This window comes from Antechinus flavipes, chromosome 3, assembly GCF_016432865.1.
Source record: "Antechinus flavipes isolate AdamAnt ecotype Samford, QLD, Australia chromosome 3, AdamAnt_v2, whole genome shotgun sequence".
NCBI lineage: Eukaryota > Metazoa > Chordata > Mammalia > Dasyuromorphia > Dasyuridae > Antechinus > Antechinus flavipes.
The window spans coordinates 386,529,154-386,543,741 of NC_067400.1; the positions used below are offsets into that span (position 1 = coordinate 386,529,154).

The 14,588-nt window shown below is 35.4% G+C and overlaps 1 protein-coding gene across 11 annotated transcripts in view; it reads left to right on the forward strand.

Moving 5' to 3' along the window:
• ANKRD44 (ankyrin repeat domain 44) overlaps positions 1-14,588 on the forward strand; it is a 344,895-nt gene that overhangs the window by 212,945 nt on the left and 117,362 nt on the right. For all 11 annotated transcript variants that reach the window (XM_051985956.1, XM_051985957.1, XM_051985959.1 and 8 more), the window contains 4 exons: positions 1,350-1,550; positions 2,158-2,245; positions 4,762-4,904; positions 8,401-8,613. In XM_051985956.1, coding sequence (XP_051841916.1) covers positions 1,350-1,550; positions 2,158-2,245; positions 4,762-4,904; positions 8,401-8,613 — 645 coding nt within the window. The remainder of the gene's footprint in view (positions 1-1,349; positions 1,551-2,157; positions 2,246-4,761; positions 4,905-8,400; positions 8,614-14,588) is intronic.

A 14,588-nucleotide genomic window follows, 5' to 3' on the forward strand; every position in this document is an offset into this window, starting at 1 on the left:
CTTGTGCTTTCCTCCATTTTCTAGATGTTACTATCTTTTATTTCCTCAGATTACCTTGTATTTACTTATTTGTATACATTATTTATTCCTCCTATTCCTATTCCAACAGAAGATAAGCTTCTGAGGTAGTGAGGTTTGCAGTGGATTGCACACTGAGTCTGGAATCAGGAAGACATGAATTCAAGGTCTCATTCACTGGCTAATTGTGTCAGCTTGGTCAAGTCATTTATTTTCTGTTTTCTCAATGCTTACGTCTCAGGGTTGTTGTGAGAATTAAATGGGATAATATTTGTAAAATGCTTAGCATAGTGCCTAGTACATAGTAGAAACAAAAAAAATATATTTCTTCCCTCCCTCCTTTCTTTTTTCCTTCCCTCCCTCTCTTCTTCCCTCCCTCCCTCCCTCCTTCTCTGCCTCTCTCTCATCCTCCTTCTTTCCCTTTCTCCCTCCCTTCCTCTCTCCCTTCCTTCCTTCCTCCCTTCCTCTCTCCCTTCTTCCTTCCTCCCTCTCTTTCTTTCTTCTATCTCCTTTCTTCCTCCCTTCCTCCTTTCCCTCCCTTCCTCCCTTCCTGTATTTATCTTCTCTAATGTTGTATCCTTAATAGAGTGCTTGATTTGAGTTAGCAAGATGAGATTTAAATCCCTCTTCTAACATTGTCTAATTTTGTGATCATGGAAAAATCATATTACCTCTCATCTTTAGTTTCTTTCATCTATAAAATGAGAATAATGATAACATATCTATTCTAAGAGTGCTATAAATCAAATAAAATAATATATCTGAAGTGCTTTGTAAATTTTAAATTTCTTTCCCATTTTCCACACCCTTGTCTCCCACTGCTAATTTCTTCCCAATAAGAATATTTCCCATCTATTTCATCTTGTATATACATAGTTGTTTGCATTTTGTTTTCCCCATTCAATTAGGGACATGTCTTCCCCTTTCTTTTTATCAGTGATTGTTGACCGACTGACTAAATGTAAATTTATTATTAATATGCAGAAGTTCACCTTTTTTTTTCAGCTGAACAACTAATAAAAAATGAATTTCAATTCCTTGCCAGTCTAGCCCTAAACAACTTCAGTTCTCCCTCTCTTTTGTATAAAACAAACTAGTCCCAAACATGTAGTATAATTCTGCCACTTCAGTGATTGCTTTTTCTCTGAATATTTTCCTATCTATATCATTCATGGAAAATAAGCTATCTTTTGTTATATTTTATCTTACTACATATATTACACATCTCCTCACCTAAATCATAAGGCCTTAGAGAATAGGGACTGAGTCACATGTACTTGATAAATGTTGTTTGATGATGATAGATAGCTCACACTCTGCTTGTCTTCTAGGAAGCTGTTCAAGTATTGATTAAGCACTCAGCTGATGTCAATGCTCGGGACAAGAACTGGCAGACTCCTCTCCATGTAGCTGCTGCAAATAAGGCTGTTAAGTGTGCAGAAGTCATCATCCCACTGCTAAACAGTGTCAATGTCTCTGACAGAGGAGGGCGGACAGCCTTACACCATGCAGCTCTGAATGGTCATGTGGAGGTGGGTGGGCAAATCACAAGGAATGCAAGCATTCACCCTATACCCATTTTTTGCTCATTGTGGAGATACATATCATGATTGAGAATGGCATAATGGGGGGGGGGAGTTATTTTTACATTTAGGCAAGGTGAACAGAAATAGTATGATCTCCTCACAATACTTTCTCCTGAAATGAGAGAAAGTAAGCTGAGAGTGTATGTAGCCAGGGGTTTTCCACTGCCTATAAGATTCTTATTGTACATGCCAAAACCCCTTGGTCATGTAATCTTTCTGCCTTCTTTGGATCAAAGGCCCTTGCTCCATTTAAATATTATTGATTATTGATTTTACATTATTGATTTTATTGATATTACAGATACTCTATGGTGGACATTCTTACTTTTTTTGTCATGTATCCCTTTTATAGTCTGATGATAATATTTTTAAATGAATAAAATAAATTACACCACCACTCTCAAAATACATAAGAACCCAAAGGAAATTAATTCCATTGAAGTAGTTTCAAAAATATTTTTAAAACAGTTCATGGACCCCAGGCTAAGAAGCCCAATAGGAAGACAGTCTGTCAGAGTGTATGTTTGATTTCATTCTTGCTTGGCTTTTTCAGATGGTCAATTTGCTCTTGGCTAAAGGAGCAAACATCAATGCATTTGACAAGAAGGATAGGAGAGCTCTTCACTGGGCAGCATATATGGGTAAGAATTAAATGTTAGAATAAAAGGGAAGTACTCATCATATTAAACTGGATATATTCACCTATGGTGAAGCTTGTTCAGATCCTAGCTGAGTAGTTATATTTTCTAGCTCTAGTTTCCAAACCAGTCCAGCTTTTGTCCAAAGATTTAGAGTGACTAGCATGACTAGCACAAATGCTACTTTGTGAGTGGAAGCAGTGATACTCTGGTGATTGGCTTCTTCTGAAGAGAAAGGATGAGTCTAAGAAGCATGCTAATTCAAAATTGCATGGCTTCAATTGGAAGGCTACATAAAATATATGTGATATGTCAGGAAATAGAACTGAAATGAGGAGCTTGGAAAGAAGGAAGAAATGAGGGAAGGAGGGATAGGAGGAAGAGAGAGAGGGAAGGAAAGAAGGAGGGAAGGAGGGAGGAAGAGAAAAAGGAGAAGGGAAAGAAAAGAAAGAAATGGGTTGGCCTGTAGAAACAAGGACTTCACTTCCTTATTATAACTTTTTACTTGATGGGGCAGTGTATTGTAATAGAAGGATCACTGGACTTGAAATCAGGTGAGACTTGGTTCAAATTCTGACATTGAGACTACTGAGATTAATTCTCTATAAAACGGAAGATAAATAACAGTTTGTCCTCTATTATCGCCTTATTCTAAGGATGGCACTTTCAAAACCTTAAATGTTAAAATATGAACTAGTATGTATATTATAGACTACATAGGTTAAAGAACTAATGTGAATTACATGACCATGTAAATAAGAAGATGAGTTATAATATCATGTCTGTTCAAAATGAAATTATTGTATGCAGTTCCTCATTTTGTCTGCTCAGAGGATACAATCCCATTCCTTGGTTTTGAGAGAGAGGGATATTTTTTCTCCATCTATTTAATTTTTTGTGTCATTGGCAAAAGTGACTAGAAGAAAAATTTCTTCAGTGCAAATGTAAAGAGAAAAGAGGTAGGCTTTCTATATCAATCCAGTTCACAAACAAGTCAAGACATTACCCTCATGATATCCTTGTTCCTCGTTGAGAATAAAGAATGAACAACAACAGGTAGCATTAGATATGGATTTCTGTATTTAATTAAATTAAAATTTTAGAGTGAATAATCTTTGAAATCATGAATGCTAGTCATTTATTTTCACTCTCAAGACAGTATTATTTCTTTCAACTAATAACAAGACTTCTGATATTTACCAAGGTGATATCTGTACTTATCTAGTGCTTAAAAAATGGAAAGAAAGGTGAATAGTTTTCAAGAGTCTTTAGTCATATCAAAATGAGACTTACCTAGAAATTTGGCTTAATCTGATTTGGTTGCTAGATAAGCAATATGGAAATAATAACTTTAAAATACTGGATTATTATTCTTAAACTTGAAAAATTTCCCCCCAAAAGTGACCTTTGGAAATCCTAAGGAAAAAAATAAAATGGTCTGAGACCAAGTTTTAGGTAATTTAGATATTTTTGACAGGGGTGTGGATGTGGGTGCGGGGCATAATTCTACTATTAAGAAAAAGTGACAAATTATGAAAAAAACCCAAATTAGAGATAATTTTAAATAATTATCATTTTAAATCAATGTCTAGATTGTATCCTGGCATTGATTTTTTGCTCAGCCCAATTTGCAAAAATTTAGGTTATCTACTTGACAAGGAATGATATTAATATTATACAAAAAGGATGTATGATTTTATGAATGTAAGGAACTCCTGGTATGACAAGGCAAGCTCTACTGTCAGATTGTAACTTACTTATGATATAGTAAATAAGTCCTAGAGAACTGACTGAGGTACCTTGAGGTTAAGTGACTTGTCATGCTTAGAATACATAGCCAGTAAGTGTCAGAGGCTGCATATAAACCCATTTCTTTCTTCCTGATTCCACAAGACCATCTCTATTTTTACATTGTTACACAAGTCATTGACATTCAGTATGATGATCATGAAGCACTGATAGATCTTTGACCATCAAAGAATTATAATCAGTACCGTGCTTGACACATAGTAGGAGCTTAATAAATGTTTATTGATTGAGTGAAAATTAAATTTATTTTATTACTCTAATGGGCATACCTTAATAGGTATGAAAATGGACACATACAATTTACGTGTTTGGTTTTTTAAAAAACTATTTTGTTTCTGCACAGCAAATAGGAATAAGGATAGGGATTGAGGCTAGAGCTGTGATTTTATTGATATAGGGATCTATTCATGTCAGTATTTTGTCTATAATTCAGAGAGTTGCTGTGAGTACTAATATAGTAAGTGACTTTTCTAGAGAATGAAACAGAAGTTCAGAAAGAAACAGAGAAACATTGAAAGCACATTAAAATAATATGTTTTTAAATATATCTTTAAAAAACTCAAGATATTCACAAAGATTTGCATTATCACATAATTCTTTTTTTCTGTTCTAGTTTGAACATGGAGTTGTTTGGTTTTGGTGTTTGTAACATTCAAGATTCTAACTGCATAAAATAATTATAATGCTTTCTGCTGCTTTATCTTTTAAAGGCCACCTAGAAGTGGTAGCACTGCTTATTAACCATGGTGCAGAAGTCACCTGCAAGGACAAGAAAGGTTACACCCCACTGCATGCTGCAGCCTCCAATGGACAAGTAAATGTGGTTAAACACCTCCTCAATCTAGGGGTGGAGGTAAGCACTGGACCATCTCCGGATGATTCACAAATGGATGACTATGTTCATGTTTCATTGTTATTGTTGTTACAGCAATTACACAGCATATTTGTATTTTAATTCAGGGCTCAACATCTCATAATCTTGTTTTCATTGTTCCTTTAATTCTGTAGAAAGGCTAAAGATGGTCCTGCCATGTAGTAAAAAATCAAAAAGTTGCTGACCTTTGCTATCTTGAGAGACACAGAAATGTTGAAACAGAAATCACATGCAAAGATGATAGGGGCATTAGCCTTGGGTGGTTATAGCCCTGAAATCTGGCACTAGAAGGGTCATCAGATGTCACCCAGTCCAATTCCTTTATGTCACTGAGAAGGAAGAAGAAGCCAGAACAGTGAAGTGATTCATCATCTGAACTTATATCTTTTAAATCCAAGTCCAACCCTCTTTAGTAATGGATATAAGACTACAGGAAAAATTCTTGATCCATAGCACCATGCACTTGTGGACCCTTGAAATATGGTCCTATATTTAGGAGTTATATTTATAATTTGGGCTTGCAGTGATTTAAGTTCATCATTGTACATTGACTAGGGTACTTAGAAAGAATTTTTGTTTAATTCATAATCTCGATTATCAGTCGTTTCTGTGAAATAAGCATATTTTAAATGAAATTACTGAGCCTGTTCTCTTCTGGCCTTTTAAATCTTGGTTTCTAAGCATGGGAGAACATGAGGTTTGGGGAGGATTTAGGACCTGAAAGATTATCTAATTATACAGAAAATGAAATTGAGGCTCGGAGATTGGTAAGACTGGGATTTGAACCCAGAACCCAGTGCCTCTGCTTCCAAAACTAGTATCCTTTCCCACTACACCATACTGTCTCTTCTGCTGAGATGAAAGAATGATGGGGTCAAAGTCAGTACCTCTACCTACATTGTCTCCCTCCCCTGTGTTTCCTTAGTTCAGGAGAAGAAACCGGAGATCAGCATTATGAAAACAGCAGAAAAGAGAACTAAGTTTCCCTATTTCAGGCAGGGATGGGGGAGGTGTCTGTTGCTGACCAATCATGACTTCTATCTATCAATCTATCTCTTTTATTTTTTTATTTTGTGAGGCAATTGGGATTAAGTAACTTGCCAGGATCACGCAGCTAGGACACATTAAATGTCGGAGGTCAGATTTGAACTCAGATCCTCAGCTGGAACTGTATTAGGGCACCATCTAGCTGCCCCCTACAGCCATAACTGTTAAAGATCTAGCAGCTCAGGCCTAGGCTTGGTTGTAGCTGTCAGTTCCAGTGCCAGAGAAACTTTGGCAATCTACTCCATGGGCTCTGCCCTCTGCTCTTCCATGACAACTTTGTGTGAAATGATTGAGTAATAGCTGAAAGTTACTCTTGGACATTACTTCCTCTTTGAAGCTTTAGCTACCTTTCCATCATCTTCCTCCTACTCATTAAACACATTTTTTTCTCTTTTTCCTCAACATTTTTATTATTCTGAAAGGAATCATTTTAAAGAATTCTATTAGAAGCAAGTAAAGTCACACTTCCTCTGTGAAGTTTTACTTGGGCATAAGAATCTATATAATAATTTTTTATTGCAATTCCACTGTCACATGTCCTAAACTGGATTCTACATCTTCTATGCTATCAAATTGTTTTTTTAATTAAAGCTTTTTATTTTCAAAACATATACATAGATAATTTTTCAACACTGACCCTTGCAAACCTTGTGTTCCAAATTTTCTCCCCATCCCTTCCCCTAGATGGCAAGTAATCCAATATATGTTAAGCATGTTTAAAATTTATGTTAAATTCAATATATGTATACATATTTATAAAATTATCTGCTGCATGAGAAAAATCAGATCAAAAAAGGAAAAAAATGAGAAAGAAAACAAAATGCAAGCAAGCGACAACAAATGAATGAGAATGCTACGTGTGGTCCACACTCAGTCCCCATAGCCCTCTTTTTGGGTGTAGATGGCTCTCTCCATCACAAGCCTATTGGAATTGGCTTGAATTACCTCATTGTTGAAAAGAGCCAAATTACCTCATTGTTGAAAAGAGCCAAATCCATCAGAGTTGATCATTATGTAATCTTGTCATTGTGGACAATAATCTCCTGGTTCTGTTCATTTCACTCAGGATCAGTTCATGTAAGTCTCTCCAGGCTTCTCAGAAATCACTCTGCTGATCATTTGTTATAGGACAATAATATTCCATAACATTCATATATCATAACTTATTCAGCCATTCTCCACCTGATAGGCATCCGCTCAGTTTCCAGTTTCTTGTCATTACAAACAGGGCTGCCACAAACATTTTTGCACATGTGGGTCCTTTTCCCTCCTTTAAGATCTCTTTAGGATATAGACCCATAAACACATTTATTTATCCTCACTTCAACCTCACCTCTATTTTTACTATTAGCTTTCTCTAGATTTTTCTTCTATTGTACTCTTTTTAATATGTAACTTTGATTTTAAACCTTTGTCACTTTACAATTTTGTAAAAACTCCCCTCAAATAGAGAACAGAGTAAAAAGATTTCCAGACTTAGGATTCAAATTCCATCCCTGTACTTATGGACCTGTCTGAATTTGGCCAAATCACTTAACATCTTTCAACCTTAGTTTCTTGATGTATAACATAAAAAAGGTTAGATTAGGAGAACTGCTAGGTAGTGCAGTGAGTAGGGCACCAGCCCTGAAGTCAAATCTGACCTCAGAAACAACTTCCTAGCTGTGTGACCCTAGGCAAGTCACTTAACCCCAACTGCCTCAGGAAAAAAAAAATTAAAAGGTTAGATTAGATCATCTTCCAACTCTCAATCCTGCAATCCTATTAACTAGAAAACCAGTAACTAATGTGAATTTGTACATTTACTTGAGATCATATTTCACACCTTTATAATAAGGACACATTTATATAGTGCCTTAAGAGTTATAAAGTTTTTTTTTAAAATAACTGTGTGAGGTAGGTACCATTTATATATTCCCATTTGCCAATGGAAAAATAAATTCAAAGAGGTTAAAGGACTAATCAGTAGTTATTCAGATCTGCTAAGTATGAAAGCCAGTCTAGAAGTGTCTTGATATCAAGCCTAGTGCAATTTCCACCATGCAGTCTCCTAGTCCTGAAAAATGTCCACTTTGCATTACAGAAACTATTAGTGTTACATATTCATACATGGTAATGAGGTAATATAGTAAATAATGTCTATAAAAAATGGCCCCTTCCTGTCTTTTGGCAAGCTCCTTTTTTATCTCATTTGCTTTATTTTGATCTTTAATTTTATATTGTAAGCATTTCCAGGGTAGGGGCCATATCTTTTCATCATAAATTTTGTACTATTCCCAGAAGTGTCAAGTACTGAGTAGGCATTGAATAATATACATTGATTAATTGGAGTCACCTTCTTGTTGCTACCAATATCCCATCGTTCATTACGAAAGGGAGTAAATTGGCCTCAGTAATTGTAATTGCCTCCTGTTGGTCTCATTTGCAGATTGATGAAATCAATGTCTATGGAAACACAGCACTTCACATCGCCTGTTATAATGGACAAGACGCTGTAGTCAATGAACTGATTGATTATGGTGCCAATGTGAACCAGCCTAATACCAGCGGATTCACCCCTCTGCACTTTGCTGCTGCTTCTACTCACGGTGCTCTCTGCCTTGAACTGTTAGTGAACAATGGGGCAGATGTGAATGTCCAGGTGAGCTTCCCACTCAGGAGAGTATCTGTTGATTGATAATTATTGGTTTTTAGATTTTCTACATGTTGCCCATCTATTCTCTGAGCCTTCCTAGATGCAAGTTTAATTACTCTTAACACTGAACTACTTAGATTGAGTATTTTGTGCAGATATAATTAGTAACTCTGACCCTTAAAGTTTAGGGTGTAACAATGCTTGGTACTGTCATGCTGAAGTTAAAATAATCTTGTTTGGGGTAGAGGGGTCTATGTGTTGTTTTATTTTTCATCCTTTTTCATGTGGGCGATGTCTTGACTTGTATGTGAATTGGATTTAAATGAGGTAGAGCTTCCAGTCTTACTCTATCCTCCAGAATCACTAAAGTGTCATGACAAGGCAAAAGTCAAGGTTACTGGCAATTGCCCTAGAAGGGAGTTGGTGACCTTGGCCTTTTTCCATTAAGGACTTTCTCAAATCTCAGTTTGTCTGTTGTCGTGCCCATTCAATGTCTATGAGTTAGGTAAGAATTAAGATAAAAGATGGCTTAATTTACCAAAAATATCACTCTAGTAAGGCAAGACTCTCCTTCTAAGCCATGAAACTAAACAATGAGCTCCTTAAGATGTGCTTCATTTTTGCTCGGGGACTATTCTTAATGGACTCTGGATTTCTGAAGTATTGATTCAATCTAGAATATTTCATTAAGGTGAATATTGAGCTAACCTGACAGATCAGAGAATTAGAGAATTGTGCTGAATTGCTTTGTTCTTCTAAGGGTCTTTTGGACACTGGATGCCTTCAAACACACACACACACACACACACACACACACACACACACACACACATATATATCCCTTCAGGGGTCTTTCCTTCTCTCTGAAGCTAACTCCAGGTTGGTCTTTAAACTCATAGCATCAGCCCATAACACCATTAAATAGTATTGTCACTGAATTTTTGCTTTGCCCTCACAATGCCTAGGGGTGTGTGTGTGTGTGTGTGTGTGTGTGTGTGTGTGAGAGAGAGAGAGAGAGCACATTCATGTCTTCATACCCTTTATTTATGAATTTTAAACTGTGACAAATATGCTGTATCTAAATTTTATTCTTGTGTTGCAGAATGAGTGCTTATTTAATTTAGTTTAGCTTAATAATCCTCTTGATTTCCATTTTTCTCTTATGAACTAATCATGATTTTAAATATGAGAGCTGTTATTTAAAATGGGACCAGGATTTGTCTTTATATGCCATTATCATAATTTTTGTTATTATCCTTGAGAATAGAGATTTTTAAAAAATTCTTTGCGTTTATACTTCCCAGTGTCTGGCATATATGAGATAGTAAATGCTTGTTGATTAATTATTATTACTTTACCAGATCTCTGATTTTATTGTAATGGGAAGCTACTGAGGAATGGTGGGATATGGGGTACTGAAACATTGAACCTCCCAAAATATATTTTGGAGATAGGGTTAGAAATCCAAAATATATTGGGGTTTCTGAGTGGTACCATGAGAAATCTCAAAAGGATTTGTAGGTTTAGATCATCTGCAATTCAAGAGGCAAAGATTTTATTGCACTTCTGGCTGCAGGCTAATTTCCAAAAAGGAGTTTTTAATCAATAACAAGGAGAAAGAAGACAGGACTAAATTCTTAATGAACTAGCAATGGGGCCATAAGACAAACTAAATTCCTAAAGAGGTTAAGCTCTAAGAGGGCTAACCCTAAAAGAAGTTAGCCATTGTGGCTTAATAAGTGGGTTAAAGGAATTAATGAAGGATTGAGGTACCAGTATGTTCTTTTATTGGAGAAAAATATCCTTGGGGCTTGACATCCTAATTTGGCCTCCTGATTGGATACAATAAGATAATTACATCAATGAATGGAATTTTTACAAAGAAATCAACTAGGACCCATTGCAATAAAGTCCTAATTAAGGACAACAAAAGGACCCACTTAAGATCAAAAGGCCAACTTAAGATAATTTTGTCTGTGATCTTCCTTGCTTGCCTAGTAATTCAGGCCCTTCCCCTAACTACTCAGATACTAAGGACAAAGGACTCCATCAGGAATATGTTCAATGACAATTGCCACCTTTTCTAAAATATAACTAAGACTATAGAGCTGTTTGATGAACTAAGACATTAAGTGACTTGCTCAAGTTCATGGTCTGTATGTATCAGACAGGCCTTTCAAACTCCAAGATCTGTCTTTATACTTCATTTTACATCATGCAATATTTCAAGTAAACTTGGTTTTGAGATAATTTGGCCATTTTTCATCAGTGCCATTCCATGTCCATATTCCATATCAACACTCAAACATGTAAACCCTCTGTCCCTATCCTATTTTAACTTTCGGGCATTTATTTTAGCTCTGTTCTGTTGAAATACATCCCAGAGCATTCATGTAGTCTTCAAAAAGATTAGGATGTCCTATCAAGTTGCCAAATCCTGCTGGAATTTCCTGGGGTTGCTGGCAGGAGAATCCTGGGAAATGTAGTTCATCTCCATACATAATTTCATGGTAACCTGGAAAGCATTTATCGCTGGGGCAAGAAGGAGCCAGACAACTGAAGAATATTGGATGTAGGAATTGTGATCTGAGACTGAGTTCAATAGGTGCCAGATGGTTATTTCTGTACTAATTTTTTCTGAGTCAGTGCATTTGAATCATTAGTGGACTGTTGTTTTGCCAAAAGCTAGGTGTCTGTGTTAGAAGTTATATTGACTCAGTTACTCATTGTTCCTACCTCTGCTTACCCTCCAGTGTTGAGGGAGGCTCCTGTTGAGAAGGAGACACTGAGTCTGCAGGTTTTTTTGTTACCTGCTCTTTTTCACATACCCTTATCTGCAAATTGTCATATTCTTACTACCTTGGGGAGAAGCTGAGATTCAAGGGCCCAAAATCTTTTGTTGAGATAGATCTAACTGGATTGTCTTCAGATTACCTATAAAAGCCGTCTCTATCTGGAATCCATTGCTGATCTTTAGTGATCATCCCCTTAATGTGTTGCTACCTTGATATAACAAATCCTTTAAATTTTCTTTGTTTTGAGTTTTGTCCTGTTAATCAGAATGAAAGCCCACATGAAATTTTTTCCTTTCTATATAATGAACTCTTACCCATATATTACCTTATCTCTTGAATTTCTAATATTTGATCATATTGTACTAGAGAGAATGACTAGATTCAGTATAGGATCTAATATTCTTTACAAATAGAAGAAGCACAATATGTTATAAAGTGATTTTACTTCAAGATTTTCCCTCTGACAATTCTGTAAAGTGTAAATCCCTCAGACTGATATTTAAGTTCCTCTACAATTTGGCCCCAATTTAACTTTTCAAGACTTCAACCCATCTTTACCTTCTCTCTCTTTTTTTGTTATCCATGTCCTTCCATAAATGCCCCACAAGATGCAAATTAGTCATCAGAAAACAGCTGCCCTTCCTCTTATCCCAACTAATATTTAATTTGGTCATCTCCTGAAATCCATTTCCTTGGGCTCAATGGAATATTACACAAAGAGAAGAAAAACATGATGGACCTTAAATAAGTATGTCACTGAAGGTGATATAGCCATCTTCTGACATTTTAGAAGTAATTTGTCTGAGCCACACATGTCTCATCTTTTCTTCTTTTTCCTGCTTTGTCATTCTGTCAGTATTCATTAGTACTTTCACAAAAGTCCAAACACTGCAAGGCAAAAGAAGCAATGATAAGGGAAAGGAGATTTTGCTGTCATTGAAGAAGGGCAGAATCTGTAAGCTATGCCTCTTAGAGATTAGAGATTTGTTACCTTCTCCTAGCAGTATGATTTTAATTTATATATATCTAGTAAAAAATGGTGGCTTGGCTTATAAGATTTCAATTACATTAGGCACTTCTTCTAAAGAGATTTAAAATATGTGCTTACCATCTAAATATGACTTTTGCATAAAAATCAAATTCTTTATTAAAATAATAGTGTAAATAGTTAAATACCATATATTAAATTTAAAAGAAAATACCTTTACAGCAAGATTTAAGGAAATTATAAGGTCTATGCATAGATTTGTATCTTTGATCTTTATTGCCATCAATATTTCCTCAGAGGAAGCATGCTTTAGTGGAAAGGTCTCTGAACTTAGAATCCCCAGAAACCTGGATTCAAGTCCCATCACTGATTCTGACTAGCTTATGATTATAAGAGCACAGATACAGAGATGGAAGGAACCTTAGAGATAATACTATTATCTCCAATTCTACCATATCATACTGCTATATGAACTTATACATTTTGGGCAATTTTTTCAGGAAATTATCTGTTTGAGGATCTCCCAGATTAGGATACGCTAATGAAAAATCTATTATTATTGCCAACTTTGCTTTAGTTTATTCAGTTAACTTTTATAGGTTCCATCTATTAACTTTTATTTTATTATTATTATTATTATTATAGCTTTTTATTTACAAAGCATGTGCATGGGTAATTTTTCAACACTGACCCTTGCAAAATCTTCTGTTCCAACTTTTCTTCTCCTTCCCCCTACTTCTTTCCCTACCATCTATTACCTTAAGATCAGTAACAATAATATTAATAATAATAGCTGTCATTTATATGGTACTTTAAGGTTTGCAGAGCTCTTTACAAACAATATTTAATTGTATCCTTATTTATGCCAGGCAAAGTAGATGCCTATTTTAGATTTCATTTTACATATGAGAAAACTTAGCCTAAGGTCACACAGCTACTATCTGAGTCAGTATTTGAACTCTCCTGTTCCCATTGTTTTATTCATTACATCTCCTAAGCTCCTTGTTTTGGAGCAGGGAACCATTAAGACCTAAAAGAGGCCTGAAATCCCAAGAAAAAAGGTACCCCAGTATTCAACATATTATTATTATAATAATTGCTATTACTGCTACAATAAATAATGGGTCTGACTTGGAAATTTAAGTATTATAACGGAGTTCAAAGGCTACCTAGTTGAACCTACATCTGAATAAGAATCCCATCTACAATGTACCCAACAAGTTATACTCTAATGTTTACCTGTAGTCCTCAAGTCAGAGGGATCCCTGTTACCTTCTGAGGTACCTCCTCCCATTTTTTATCTTCTCTTATTGTTAGGAAATCACCTAGTCTAACTATGCATCCTTACAATTTCCTTCTATTGTATCTTGACCTTCTGGAGCCAATATTTTATTTGAAAGTTTTAATAAAGTTAATTAATTGTTCATGACTAATTTACAAACTCTGTCCATTATGTGTGGTTTAGTCTCATTGGGCTAGAGTATTTCCCTTGACTGACTAATTAAGAGATGGTCATTGTTTTTTGAGTCTTGCATAAATTTAAACTCCATTACTGTGTACCCTCAAAATGGCAGCTGCTGAGTAGCTTTCATATGTTGATTCTGTGATCTCCCATGAGGTCAACAAAATAAGGGCCTCTCATTTAAAACAGTGCAAAAAAAGAATACTGATTTTTTAGGAGTGTTGGATTTTATTAAATGGGAGTAGGTCCCAGGTCAGTTGTTAAATGTGACAATGATTTATAGCAAGTGAATTAGCCTCTGTTGAGACAGGACCTCACAAGTAAACACATCATTTGTCTTTTCCCCCCCCACATACTGTAGAGTATGTAAAAGTCTTGAAGAATATCTTCTTTATTAGATAACTTTAGGACATGTTTTGTGGTAAGTTTACTGACTAAAAGATATGAAGTCAGATTTCAGTTTCCACCTTCAACCCTGATTAAATCATTTTACATCCCCACCCCAAGATTTTTATCTATAAAATGGAAAATTTTATGTTTCTAGCAGTCCAATTTGATAAAAATTTAACAACAGGCCAAGTATTTTATTTAGCATTAAACAACTGTTTGAGAGTTCTCATAAAAAATCTCCTTCATAATTATCTTTAGTCTTTCTGTTATGACAAAATAGTTAGTATTGAGCTTCTGAATGAAAATTGCATGATATCAGTTCCTCAATTATATCATTAGGGACATT